This window comes from Vidua chalybeata, chromosome 2, assembly GCF_026979565.1.
Source record: "Vidua chalybeata isolate OUT-0048 chromosome 2, bVidCha1 merged haplotype, whole genome shotgun sequence".
Classification (NCBI taxonomy): domain Eukaryota; kingdom Metazoa; phylum Chordata; class Aves; order Passeriformes; family Viduidae; genus Vidua; species Vidua chalybeata.
This window is the reverse complement of record NC_071531.1, coordinates 111523970-111537753: the sequence shown is the minus strand read 5'-3', so window position 1 is coordinate 111537753 and position 13784 is coordinate 111523970. Positions and strand designations below refer to the sequence as shown.

The 13784-nt window shown below is 49.4% G+C and overlaps 1 protein-coding gene across 3 annotated transcripts in view; it reads left to right on the top strand.

Moving 5' to 3' along the window:
- Positions 1–4883: 4883 nt before the first annotated feature.
- Positions 4884–13784, top strand: part of IGSF3 (immunoglobulin superfamily member 3) — a 91976-nt gene continuing 83075 nt past the window's right edge. For 2 of the 3 annotated variants that reach the window (XM_053934295.1, XM_053934293.1), the window contains exon 1: positions 4884–4970. In XM_053934295.1, the coding sequence (XP_053790270.1) occupies positions 4928–4970 (43 nt within the window). In that variant the 5' untranslated portion in view covers positions 4884–4927. Of the gene's footprint in view, positions 4971–5661; positions 5735–13784 lie in introns of those variants that run through there. The other variant, XM_053934294.1, reaches the window with a different exon arrangement.

The window sequence follows — 13784 nt, the reverse complement described above, 5'->3', positions numbered from 1 at the left end:
TATAAATATCTTTTTTTTTTTTTTCCTCTGGGTGAAACTGATGTTCAAAACTTCATAGTGTAAATAAGGTCTGGAGAAAATGTTTTAGGCAATGATTCTGTCAAAATTATTGGCTCTGGCCGTTCCTCCCCATTTCAGACCAGAGCTCTGGGTGTATCTCTTCTCCCTTTCACCATGTGGCAGAGGAGCTTTGACCTGATTGTGATGTTCCCCCAAGCACATCTTCAGACTTGAGACCCTGAGTTCCATGGATTGTGTTGCGTGATCTTGGGCAAATCACATAGGACAATTTTTTTAAAGTGCTTCCTGTTTCTGGATGGTTTGACTCTGATTGCTCAATCTGAAATGCTCAGGTGGCCTCTGAGAGGAAGGGGATGTGGATACAGCCCCCTGTCTTTGAGCCATACAGTCTTTTCTGTTCTCTAGCTCTGGCCCAAGTCACTGCCCTCAGGGAGAGAGTCAGTCCTGCAACTGCGGTTAAATCTCCCCCTCCTCTTCTCCCCCCACAATTTCTTTGCCTCCCCTACAGGAAGGAAATAATTTCTGCTGATTTATGAGGAGTCAGGAGTCTCCTGCCTTGCTGAAAACAAGACAGGGGCCTGCCTTGCTCTGTTGAGTCCAGTCCCTCTTTTTGCTATAGTTTGTTACCATTAGCACCCAGGTTACTGCCTGCTCTAAGATCTAAGGATTGCAAATCTGTTCTGTGCCTTGTTCCCTCTCCTACCTGCTAATCAGAGGAGTGGGGTAAATCCCAACTGGGTCCTAACTTGAGGGTGTGCAGTGTTTTGTCCTGAAAAAGGACCAGCATTCTTATTTCATAACATATGTAAGTTGCATTTCTGCCAAACCTCTTTTCTCTGAGGGCCAGACAATAGTTTAATTTCACTGTTCATCTGTGGGCCATGGGACGCCTGTGCTCATCAGGCAAGCAGCATGTTCAGAGTCTGGATGTTGATGTCACTCTGCTTCCCTCGGGCGAAGGACGCAGCTCTTGTCACAGCTGTTGTACCACAGCAGCCTGTGGCAATCCCGAGTTTGGGATCCAGAGTTTGATGGCCCTTGGCCACACAGCAGCCACCCAGTGCGTCTCACTCAGGCACTCGCTGGCTGTGCTTCTGCTAGGAAAGGCAGGAGCATGGGTGTTGGAAAATCCCAGCTTTACAGAGACAGGGCAACTGAGAGGCACTTTAAAAGATTTTGTTCCATTATCAGTCTCACCGAAGGGTGAGACATATGAGGTGTAAAACTTAACGCCATTCTATCAGAAGCCAACCTATTTCCTGGTTACAATACCTGATAAATGTTTTTCAGCCTATTAGCTTTTGCCACACAATGCTGCTAATACTTATAACACCAATCACCTATATTTTTATGCCACGTGGTCTTGGTACAATGCATCTTTCACATTTCTAATTCTCTAAAATATCTGGTCTTTTTGCAAGGCCATCGTTTGTAACTTGTTTCTAGTTCAATCTCTCTCTCAACAATGTCATCTCTATTCCATGGCCTTCCTAAGTCAGCACAACTTATCTCAGTGTTTGCATACAAATGTACAAGACTGTATGAGCTTTCAGCCAGGTTTTGAGAATCCTTTACAAATCCATTTCTCACACACGGGAAGTGCCTGTGACTTGGTAGGAGCACTGAGCAGCCCAGCAAATGGCACCACATGGGATCATTTCCCCTTCTCCCGCTGCCCAGTCTCGAGCCCTGCCTGCCAAGGCAAGCCGTGGGGAAGCAAGTCCCAGCACACTGCCGGCAGTGATCGAGCGCTGAGAAAGATGCTGGTGTGGGTTGTGACCTAATGAGTGTATCATCAGCATGGCTTGAGTCACGCCTGTCTGCCTGCAGCTCTTTCAGCTGCCCCGCTGCCAAAGAGCAACCGCGTGGCCCGACCAAAATGATCCGGCTGCTGCTGAGGACGGCGCTCCTGAATGACTCAGTTGTGCTGGGAGAACAAGGCAGCCCAGATCTGTCTTCCTGGAAAGCTGCTTCACGGTAACCTTGTGCTTGAAAGGGTTTTGTCTTTGAGGTGACCGTGATGCTCATTTCCATTCAGCCGCGTGAGCGAACCACACGGACAGACAGACGTCCACAGGGAGCCAGAGCCCCACCGCGTGAGCCTGAAACGCCGGAGCCAAGCCCGAGGGAGGGCTGCCTGCCTCCCTGGGCTAGAAAAAGCTGTCCTGCCCAAGCCTCGGTTTCTCCACTGATGCAGAAGCGAGGCCAATGTTTTCCCCAAAAGACCAGAAGGTGTTTGTGAAGTCCTCTGAAGAGGGGCTCTCTCGTGAACACCAAGCTATTTTTATTATTGGGGTCAGGGAGGAGAGCACGCGCAAAGGTGATGAAGCTCTTGAAACACAGGTTCCCATTAATAGTCCTCAGCGCACGCACTTCTTATTATAATCTAATTTGACTGGAATTGGATTAATCTTATAATGCTATAATGTCATTTTCATGGTCTTTTTATATTTTTATTGTTACTATGCATTAATGCAATACTCTGCAAGAGCTCTGAGAAGAGGGTGTGAGTTTAGTGAATCTCTGATAACATTTTTGCAGGGCATTTTTATACTCCTGTTAGGCTTGTATGCTATAAAGTCACATAGTGCCTGGAAAATAGCAAGAATTCACATAAAATCATCTTGAATTATCTTCCAACAGGCTCCACTGGCAAAAGCAATGTATTCAGAGCCAAGACATCAGGCTTGTCCCTGACCTGTCCCGGGAAATCACCTGAATCATGCCAGAGTTTTCGTCTCTGTCTCTTCATCTGAGGATGGAAATAATGTGTCCACACAGGAATGTCATGAATCTGAGGTCTATATCCCTTGCCATCTATAAAAACTATCTTGTGTATCACAAAGCTCTAATACTTCCTTTTTTATTGAGTTTATCCCACCTGTGCCCTGTATTTCTTAATTTGCCTTTTTTTTTTCTTTTGCTATTATTTATTTCTCTAGTTATACATCTTTTGAAGCAAAAGAGTAAATTATCTTTATCCTGCATGAGTAAATGATCTTTATCCTGCACCAGTTTAAAGATGTTGGATGTTTACTTCAAATAGCTCCACCATTCTTGCTCGGAATACTCACAGACTTGTCCATGATGACTTACAATAGGACAAATGTGACAAATATTGGGTAAGCTGAGCAATATTACAGTGGATGACATTTCAGTCCTCAAATCTGAGGACCTAAGAGAAAAGCCAAATAGACTGGTATTTTCCATGAACTCTTATCAACACCCCTGTTCCTTTTCCAAGTCTCACTTGAAGGCAGTCTCGATGCAATTAAACTTTAGGGCCAAAGCACGAGCTTCATTTTCAGTGCAAGTACAACACTAACCCTTTCTCTCCCAGATCTCTGGTTATTCTGTTCCTTGGTTCCTCTGCTCAGAGAGCGTGGGAAAGCTTCAAATTAAACCTCCCACTCTGAAAACAGCACACTTAACATTATTAGCCTGCAGAAACAGAATTTGCTGGGTCACTAGGAGCTGGCTACCAACGCATCTGCCATGACAGCCACGTTGGGAAGCAAGTCCATATGGTAATCCAGACAGCTTCTGACTTCTGCTGGGTACATCTTCTAAAGACTTGGCATCTTTTATTAGACAGTTTGGGTTTGTGCTGCTTTCTGCCTTTCTGTGGCATAAAAAGGTTGGGTTCCTACATTTGCATCACCAACACTTAACTGGGGACACTCCATATGTAGGCAGAAGGGTCTCCTGTAGAGGATCCTTGCAGGATGGGAGCACCAGGAAGGTACCTCATTCTGCTATTGCTGTCACTTCTGGCCTCTTTCTTATTTTTATAACCGAACAAGCAACTAGGAATTTCATTTGGAAGGAGATGTGAACGTCTGCACCCTTGAGAAGGGCTTTCTTGTTTTATTTACAAACAACCTCAGCCCAGAGCCTAGTGTTGCCATATTTATGCATTTCAGTGTTTCGTGGATATATTTTCAACGCACTTCTGCCATTGACACATTGTGGTGTTGATTAACTGGGCAGCATCCCAAGTGCAGCAGTGCCCGCACATGGGGAGGGCTCACATCTGGCAACCCGGCATTAATGCCAGCCCTGGATTCGGGTCTCGGCAACAGCGCATCGCAGCGGGACGGTCGCGAGTTGATCGAAACTTGGAAAGCCCGGCTGCTATTTCTGGTTTGCATGGAAACAAAAGGGAGCATTTATACCATGTCCCAAGACGCCGGCTTTCCGATGAGCGCCCGAGGGTTTTTTCTTTTTTTTTTTCTTTTTTTTTTTTTTTTTTTTCCCTTAAAACAAAGGAACCCGGTTTATCCCTGCAGCTCCTTCACGACCCCTACCCCACGCCGCAACCTTCCCGAAGCCACGGCGCTCCGCGGCGCCGTCCCAGCAGCGCCGCTCGCCGGGGCAGCGGCGGTCCCGGCGCGCCGGGCCGGGGGAGCGGGCGGGCCGGGGCGGGCCGGGGGCGGGGTCTGGCGGCGCGGAGGAAGCGCCGGGCACCCGGCGGCGGCGGCAGCGCTGAACGGGTGGGTGGGCGGGCAGGTGAGGGCGGCGGGCCGGGGCACCCCGCTTATTTTTGTAACTTTCGGGGGTGCGGTTCTTTTTGTTGTCGCTCGTGCCTGCCTCACGCCTCCTCTCCCCCGTGCTCTTTTTTTTTTATTTTATTTTATTTTTTTTTTTTCCCGCCCCTTGGAGGAGACGTTTTTCTCTCGCTCTCCTCCTTGCCTCTCCCGCGGGAGCCGTCGGCGCGGAGGGGAGGCGCGGCGGCCGCCCCGCTGCGGGGGCGATGCCCCCGCCTGCCTTGGCGCCTCCCCGTGCCGGCCCCGCCGCCTTCCCTTTGTGCCGCCGGGCCCGGCGCGACGCCTGCCCCGGGAGCCGGCGCCCCGCGGCGCCCCGCGGCGGGAGGTAAGGGCGGCCGCCGCCCCGCGCCCCGGCAGCCATGCGGACCCTGCGGCCGCAGCTCGCCTCCCTGCTGCTCCTCGGTAAGTGCCCGTCGCCGGCGGGGAGGGGCGGGACGGGACAGCGCGGGGGTCCCCCCGGTGGGACGGGACCCCCGGTGGGCGCAGTGCCTCGCGAGGCGTGCCGGAGGATCACCCCTTGTCAGCGCCAAGCGCCTGTCCCCAGGAGTTGTCACTGCCCGCGCTGCTCCTGCGGTCGGAGGGGGGAGTGGCGGAAAAAAAAAAAAAGCCCTGTAAATAGGTATATGTGTGCAAAATAAATCAGAGTTTCATCTCCAGCCGCAGCACCCCGGTGACCATTCCTCGCCGTGCCCCGGGGCGCGGCGCGGGGTCCGGCCGGGGCGTGGGAGCTGGGGACGGGCAGCTGCGGCTCCGGGCGGGCTCCGGCTGCAACTTGGCAAGGCGAGCGGCAGTCCAGGGGCTGCTGCTGGGGTCGGGGGGGTGTCTCGGAGGGGAACTGTAAGGCTAGGGAGTTACACGGGTCTGTGCTGAGCTTGCACAATGAAAGCGGATAAAATGCCTGGGGTAAGGTAGGCTGCAGAAACAAAGTGCTCTGCTTGGCTCTGGAAGAGCGCGTTGAAATGTAGAGGGAAGGCAGTCCTTGCTGCCGTGAAATGCAATTTGATTGCTTTGTGCTGCCTCTCAAAGTCCTCCTGTAGTCCGTTCTCTCTGCCGGCGTTTTGTGCCCCGTGAACCGTTAAACGTGTGGTTTCGTCCCGTCCCACAAGTGCCTGCCCCAGGGGTGACTGTATGCAGTTCTGTGAAGTCCTTCGGGATCCCAGTGCTGGGTGAGAGATGCTGTGGGAATGCGAGATTCCTTCCTACAAATTTGGGAAAAGCAGAATACAAGACAGACAGTTAAAACGCCTCTATGCTTCTTGCGGCAGACCGATGTGCGAGGCTTAAGTACTGATGAGTTGATAGGAACGTTTGTGGGAAATACAGCAGGGCACCCTCACGCTGCTCTCTGCCTGTGTATGTGCAGAGCGACCTCGGAGCTGTTTTGATTTGCCTTTTCATTGGTATGATTTTCTGCTGGCACTAATGCTATTGAGGGAAGAAGCGGCAGGGCTGGCAATTTTACTGTCTTGAGGATTGTCACATACATACCTGCTCTGCCAATTTGGAAACAAGATCTCTACTAGGATTGCAGTCATGCTTCATGTCTGTAATTTGGGGTGGAGGGAGGGGGGTTTGGTGTGCTCTGCCTGTCTTTAGCAAAGAGAGAGAGTGAACTCTTTGAAATGGTTTTGGAGATGGTTCAAACTTCCCCTAACCACTAGCTTGCTTCCTTGGGTTCCCTGGAAAAAAATAGCCGAGCTAAGTTTATCCAGGGTGCCTTTGCTCCGTGAGTGCAGGGAGGCTGTCGTAGCCCGCAAGATGGGTGTAGGCGAAGGGCACAGCGCTTGCTGCCTTGGCTTCGCACGCTCCATCTCTGCTGTTGAAGAACAATAGCACCATTCTGGATTAGGGATTCCTAATATGGAGCGCTCGGGTCTGCGGGTCGGAGCGCGCTCCCTCCGGAGCACGCCCAGCTGCTGCGGCGGAGGAGCAGCAGAGGGCATCCCTCCTCCTGCCGAGGGCATCCCTCCTCCTGCCGAGGGCATCCCTCCTCCAGCCGAGGGCTCCCCGCCGCCGGGACCCGCCAGCCCTGCGCTCCACACCCCGTGCTGGTGCTCACCCGGAGCCCTGCCCGCTGCCGAGGCCGCCCCGACCCCCTGCTTGCAGGAATTAGCTCTCTGCGTTGGACCTAAAAGTGGCTCTAACCTGCCTTGGTCCTCCCCGGGGGACGAGCTGCGAGGTGTCATCTGTCGCTTTGGAGGATAGCTTGCTTTTCAGTGGTCTCCAAATCCCATGGACATATCTAGTTCGTAAAAACATCGTGCTGGCCTCCCTGTGCTGAACGTGAGGCTGTTTTTAAGGGTAGGATGTGTGCCACGTGTGTGCCTGGAGTTACTTTTCGTTCTTTTCACCTGGACTTCTTTAAGCTGGTTGTTCCCAGTTTGCCCAGCTGCCAGTTTTAATAAAGCTGGAGATGTGTGACAGTCCCTCAAAGCCACGAGTCACACAGAAGTGCTTTCGGTTGCCCCTTTCTTTTGGTAAAACTGAGACATCATTTGACTTAGTCGAGTAAAAATGCATGTTTTGTGACTGACTAGAAAAGGACTGTTGCTTTCCAAACAAGTGATTTAATGCTAGAATGTAGGGATAAGATATTATGGGTCAAATATGCAGAAAAAGAAGTGCAACTCATTCTTTCCTTCCCCTTCTGCAAACTCATTAAAATAACTGAAGGAGGAACTGTGGTTATGGAAAGAGATGGTGGGTGATTTAATATAATAATCAAGCATTAACTACCTACCAAAATCCAAGTAACTGTGAAACCAGGGTCTGAAAACCCACATCTGGCATGTGGGTGTAACATTTGTAGATCTCTGCTGGTTTTTCCCCCTTCTTGCTGCAGTGTTTGTTACAGGGTTCTTTAAACAAGTGGCACTTCATCACAACAAGTACAAAATGGGAAAATAGAGCAAGTGCTGTAAATAATCCTCATGCAGCAATGAGACCATTAATACTTGTGCCAGCCAGTGCTAATCCTATGTGTAGTTGCAAGATTTACCTCCTTTTTTTTTTTTTTTGCAGGGAGGGATGCAAAGTCTGGTACTCCTCATATTTATAGCGTAATATATAGGAAACACAATAGGCTTCTGGGAACGCTGAACTCATTCATGTCAGTGACTGGTTTATGAATAGTTCTGCTTTTGAGTCTCTTGCAGTCTCCAGAATACCACCTGTGAATGCAATTTACGGCTCTTTGTGTTCAAACATTGCATATGTATATATGTACATAGACTCATTACCCTCTTCCTCTCTCTATTCATGCATAGTAATTGGTGATTTATTTGCGATTCCTAGAGGGGAGCAGAGCATGCGGTAAGGTCTTGAAAACTCACAGCTCGCTTGTAAATGGCATGTTGGAGTGAAATACCCATGCCGAGGTGACTCTTGGAGAATGGAGGGGTGATCTTCCAGGCCTGTCTCCCGGAGGGGAAGGGATGCCGGCTGGGAAGCAGCAGCGTGCACTTGGCTGCCGCTCAAGAGTTCTGCTCCCGCACCCTCCTGCTCCTCTGCTGCCTGCCCAGGCACACAAGTCTAGGTGCAGTCGACCTGGGGACTGCTTGGCTGGAGGGGAGCACATGGAGGAAAGAGCGTAGTGGGTGTTTGCACACAGGGGGTTTGGGGGTGTTTCTGTTTACCACAGCTCGAGGCCCAGGAATGTTGCTGGCGCCTCATCTGCTCCTCGATGCGTTGTCAGCAGCAGTGGCCAAGATCGCGCTTTCTCCATCTGTGTCTGCCCCGAGTCCCGCGCCGCAGGCTTCGTTCCGCGAGCCAATTCCGCTGCCCTCGTGCCTGTGCTCGCTGCCCCGGCATCGCTGTGGTGTGCAGTGCCGGACCTGGACTGATCCCGAGCGTGCTGGGGTGGGCTGTGACTCTGCTTTGTTTGGGGAACATCTCCTGGAACGTGCTCTGCAGCTGGCTCTGGCCGTTGCCTCGTTCATGAGGCTCTCTGGGTGTCCCGAAGGTGGGAGACTGCCGCAGCCATCGGGGCCGGGCTGGCAGGCTCCGCTCCTGCGCGTCCCCAGGTGTAATTCTTCACGGGCAGACTCCCTCCCTGCAGTCTTGGCCAGACTGTCTGACATCCTGAGGCTCCTGCAGATCCTGTTTATTTACACAGGAGGTTTTGGTTTATGCAAGTTGTTGTCTTTTAGTTGACCTTCCGTCAAGTTAGATGTCTTTATTAAAGCAATTTTTATTGCAAATCGAATGTGTACTTAGAACACTTCTACCAGACCCATTATATAAAGTGAAAGGGAAAATAAACAGTGCTGCAGACCACAGAGAAGGGGGTGGGAGAGAGAGGGTCATAGGGAGAGCATCACTTCAGTGTTGGGAGGCTTGTTGAGTTTGGGGTTTTTTTTTTTAAACCAGGAAATTGCCTTTTTTTTAAAAAAAAATCTTTTAAAGTTTTTTCTTTTGGTCTTTCTTGGTTTCTTTCTTATCTGTACAAAACTGGTCATGCATTCTGTCATTGATTTAAAGGTTATACAGTCTAGTTTGAAGCCAGAGGTGTTTTCATTGGTTTACCTTGGGTGAATCAGAGTGCTGTAACCTGAAATAGTGCTCTTTACTGTCCAATAGTTAGCAATCTGTGGGATTGCTGCAGGATTCCTCCTGCCCAGGAACTTGAAGCACCAAGAAAATCACCTGAAAGACAGGGGAAAATTTTCTAGCACAATAGTTTTCTTATTGTTGCCAGGATTCCTCAGCTCATGATTTGACTTGTCCACTGGTGTCAGGGGTGTTTAGGCCCTCCAGCCAGTGTCTGGAAAACTGTATTGTGATTTGCCTCTGGCTTTGAAGTTCCTAAATACTTCTTAATGATAACCTGTTAACTCCATTTTTATATTGGTATTTCTTTCCTAGTCATAGAAAATCTTCTTAAGGAATAGTTCTCTGTGTTAGAATATTAGGAGATGTTTAGCATCTGTTTCTTATCAGCCATGGAGAGGCTAAAATGGAGCCTTTCCTGACAAAGCTGTGTTTGATCACATTGCAAGGCAAAGAAATTGAGTCTGCAGCTGCCTTTGGTGGGTCTGGTCTCTGTGCATCTGTGTCATGTCCAGCTCTAACCTGTTGCTCACCCTGTCTCCATCAGGAGGAACATGTTTCAAATGATGTAAGTCAGTAAGCTTTTTCTTGTTAGGTTTAATTAGCAAGTGACAATGAGACAAGAGGAAATCTTGCCTTTCTGACTGTTGCTAAAGTCACATTTCAGTAAGTACTTGGACACGAGCACAAAACCAGCGAAGTGATGGGAAGCCTTTCTTGGAAAGGGAAAGGTTTTGACACTCAGGACTCGTACCATTGCTGCACAGCACTTAAACAAATACCAAAAAGCAGGGATGCTCCTGAAAGGAGATATTCCAGCCTGGTTCCTGCCCGCTCTGGCAGGCAGGGGAGGGTGCAGGTCAGGGTGCTGACATAAGGACCAGTTGGAGGGACTTGACTGATCTTAAAGCTAACTTGAGATCAGTCAGTAAATATGTAAAGGGACCCTGTGTGTGTGTGTGTGCCATGAAAGTAGATCTGTTTTTCACATGGTCCTGCAGATGTTTGTGGGATCCCAAGGGAGGGGGGTGCTGCAGAGGCAGGTGGCTGGAGGGCATGGCAAGTTCTTAAATCTTACCAGCCCCTGACAGAGGCTGCTTGCTCTGTCCTGCTTAGCATTTAGTCTGTAGTTTCTGGCTGAAACAGCTTCCTGAACCCTCCTATGGCTCCTCTTTCCTCATTTTACTCCTGTGCTGGTAGTTCCTTGGTGTCTTTAGGTCCATTTTCTACTCTTACTGGGGGCAGTGATCCACAGGGAGGGAAAAGGTGGTGCACTGCAAAGTGAATGAGTGGGAAAAGCATCACAGACTTATGAAATTATTTGGGTTGGAAGGGACCTAAAAGATCATCTAGTTCCCCTCCCTGCCATGGGCAGGGATGCCACCCACTACACCAGGTTGCTCAGGGCCCATCCAGCCTCATCTTGAGCACTTCCAGGGATGGGGCATCCATAGCTTCTCTAGGCAGCGTGTTCCAGTGCCTCAGCACCCTCTGAGTAAAGGATTTCCTCCTAACATCTAATCTAAATGTCGCCTTTTTTTCATTTAAAACTGTTCCCCCTTGTCCTATCACAATCTGGCCATCTATAAAGTTGTTCTCCATCTTTTTTATAAGTCCCCTTTGAGTACTGAAGGGCTGCAGTGATGTTTCCCTGGAGCCTTCTCTTCTCCAGGCTTGGAAAAAAAAAAAAAAAAAAAAAAGATGAGCCAAGGGAAAACATTAGGGGGAGAAGGAAGGTGAAGAACCCAGCTGGTAAGGAAGAGGAGAACAGGCTCTGAAGGGTGGATCTTGCCAAATGCCATGCCTTACAGCATACCCACAGCATTTCAAGTGTCAAAGACTCCTGAGTACAAAAGAAACTCACATAGTGAGGATCTGTCCGTATTTGTCCTGTTCCTGAGCAGTGTACTTACCACTCCTCTTAGCTGACTTCTTTCCAAACAAGATATTGATTCCATCTGGGACTTGAAAAATCATCTAGCACTTCTCCTGTCTCTTCTGATTTTGGCAGACTTAAGACTTTGCTGGTCAGGAGGGGATGAGGTTGCTGCTGAAGTGCAGGAATGTGGAGATTCCAGTGCAGTTTCTGGTGACAAAGTTGTCCCAGTTGGGATCCAGAGCAGCATCTGGGGCAGCTGCACAGCCCTTAAAACTGTCAGGCATTTCACTAATGCCAGTTTTTGCTTTACTGTTCTGGGTATTGCTTTTCTGCCCCTTGCAAAACAGCTCATCAGGCTCTGATGTGTTCGGAGGTGATTTTTAATAGCTGTTGGGGCACTGCTAAGTTTTGGTGGGTTTTTAACTAGTGGTATGAGTCTGGAATTGCTGTCATTTGCCTGGTGTTCCCTGCTCCGTTCCCAGGAGCTGATAGTTTTGCTTCCCAGCAAATATGTTCCCTTTTAGAGTCATTGTGATTACAGGGGGAATAACAGGGAATGATGGTGCGTCTGGGGGATTTTTTGGGGTGGTTTTTTTGGTTGTTCCTCCCACATTGCATTCCTGATGTGTCTGCCTGAGGCCTGCTGTCACTTTTATGGCTTTTGGGCTTTGTGTTGAAGTTGATAAGCTTGTCAAAAGGAGATGGGAGCAGGGGGTGAGGTAGATCTGGTTTTCAGCAGACTCTGTAGTGCTTTGAGAGGAGCTCAGCACTGACCCAGGCTGCTGTGAAATGGGTGGTTTCTGAAGCTTTTAGGGAAATGGAGGCTTGAAGGTGAGATACTGAGCCCCAAAATAGAAGAACTTTTGGTTGTTTCTTTGGGAAAGAAGGGCTCTGATCTCTCATGACAGCAAGGTTATTAAGATTTGGCTGCTTAGATAAATTGGGTTTTTTTAATCTTGGATTCATCATTTTGTCTCCATTCAGCATCAGTACCATGAACATAGGAATCTGCCCAGATTCCTTCAAATCCCTCTGAAAGGGGAGCTGGACCTTGAGTATGAGTATGAGAAGGCAGTTGTTTGTTGCCAGAAGTCATCCAGCTCAATACTCTGGAAAATCATATTGCTGGAATCTGGCACTTATTAACTCGAGTTACCCAGTACCTAGGATCCAGCCAAAGGGCTCTGGCTGGCTGCCAAGCTGAAATTACCAACCTGGGTGTCAGGCCTTGTTGGTTCCTTCTTGATAGCTTGAAATAGGAGCTCCCCAACCAGCATTTGTGTGCCAGCCTCTTTTCTAGTCCTGTTTCTTCTTACAGCTTTGTAAAGTGTTCGAGGTAATTATAGTACTTCCTAGTATTTATTCTGCTCTGAGCAATTATCTGAACGTGTTTATCTCCGGTGTGCTTTCAAAGTGCTCTGCCCCCTCTCACAATATCATCTCATCTCATCTCCCTGACTCAGTGCTTTCTGCTCCTGGGCCCCTCAGCTTCTTCCACCCTCCTGAATACGCTGTCAAGCTTTCTTTCCTCTCCTGGAGATTCCCGGATCCTGTTTTCCTGCTCCGCTGTCTAATCCCATTACAGAGGAGGGATGTTTGCTCCGTCTTGCGGGGGATGAGTGCTTAACCGCCCTGCCAGGTGCTAAGGCGCTTTCCAAGGAAGGACATGGATACCAGGGGAAACTGGGCTGGCATTGTGCCATCTCCCAGCTTTCTGCTGGCTGCTCGTGGCCTGCAGACAATATCTTGAGAGCTCCTGCTGAAGGGTTTGACCTTTATGCCTGCAGTGTTACCCGGCGCCTACAGCAGCAGTCACAGCGTGCAAATTCCAGTGCTTTCTTCTGACTTGTGATACAATTGTAAGCAAGTCACTCTATCTCTGTTCTTGGCTGCTTGAAGTAGAGAGAGAGTGGCTTAAAAGGTGTCATGGGATTTTTTGGGGAGGAGATACGAAGCGTTAGGGCTGAGGTCTCGTTTGTTGTCTGTAAGCAAACAGGCTGCTTTTTTCTTATGCATGGAAGAAAACGTGGCGTGGAAGAGATTGTTACGGCCTGATTGATTTCACTCTTGGTGTTAGGAAAAGAAGAAAATTGATTTTTACTTTGAGCTCTGTGGTGTTACTTACCTGCACGAGCTCTCTTGCCTATCCTGCCTGGAGGAGAGCTCTCCTCGCCGCCCCACGAGGCTGGTGGGGCACAGCCCATGCGGCTGTGTAAACGTGGAGCTGCTGTGATTCATCCCAGGCATCAGTGTTACAGCAGCACAGTTAATCTGGGGGTCACTGGCACCTCAGGAGCTGTTACGTCTAATCAGTCCCATGCCATGAGCTGGTTGGCAGTTTAATCTAATCTAGAGTGTGTAGCTGCCAAATGCTTGGAGTTTGCCAAGCACTTACTCCTTTCTGCTGTGAATGAGTTGGACTTGAGCAAGATCAGCTTCAGGTGCTTTTCCTGTGACTAGGACTCAGAGTCCAGCCTCAGATACCTGTGCTGCAGAGGGGCAAAAGTTGTGCAGAGTCCAAAGGGCTACGAGGAGCGTGGAAATCTTCCTGCTCATCTTCATATTTAGGTATCAAAGCATGCTTTTCTCATCTCACGTTGCTTTTTATCCCACCTCTTCCCCTTGCTTCCATGTGAGGAGATGTATGTTTGGAGGTGATCTTTCAGATACTGCCATCATCATTAGAGCATAGAGGGACCTCATCTTGCACCTTTTATATGTATAAACCTTGCCTGAGATGTCTAGTTTTTTGTTCTATTTCATGTTTTCTGCTGCTCTTACAGCTCATC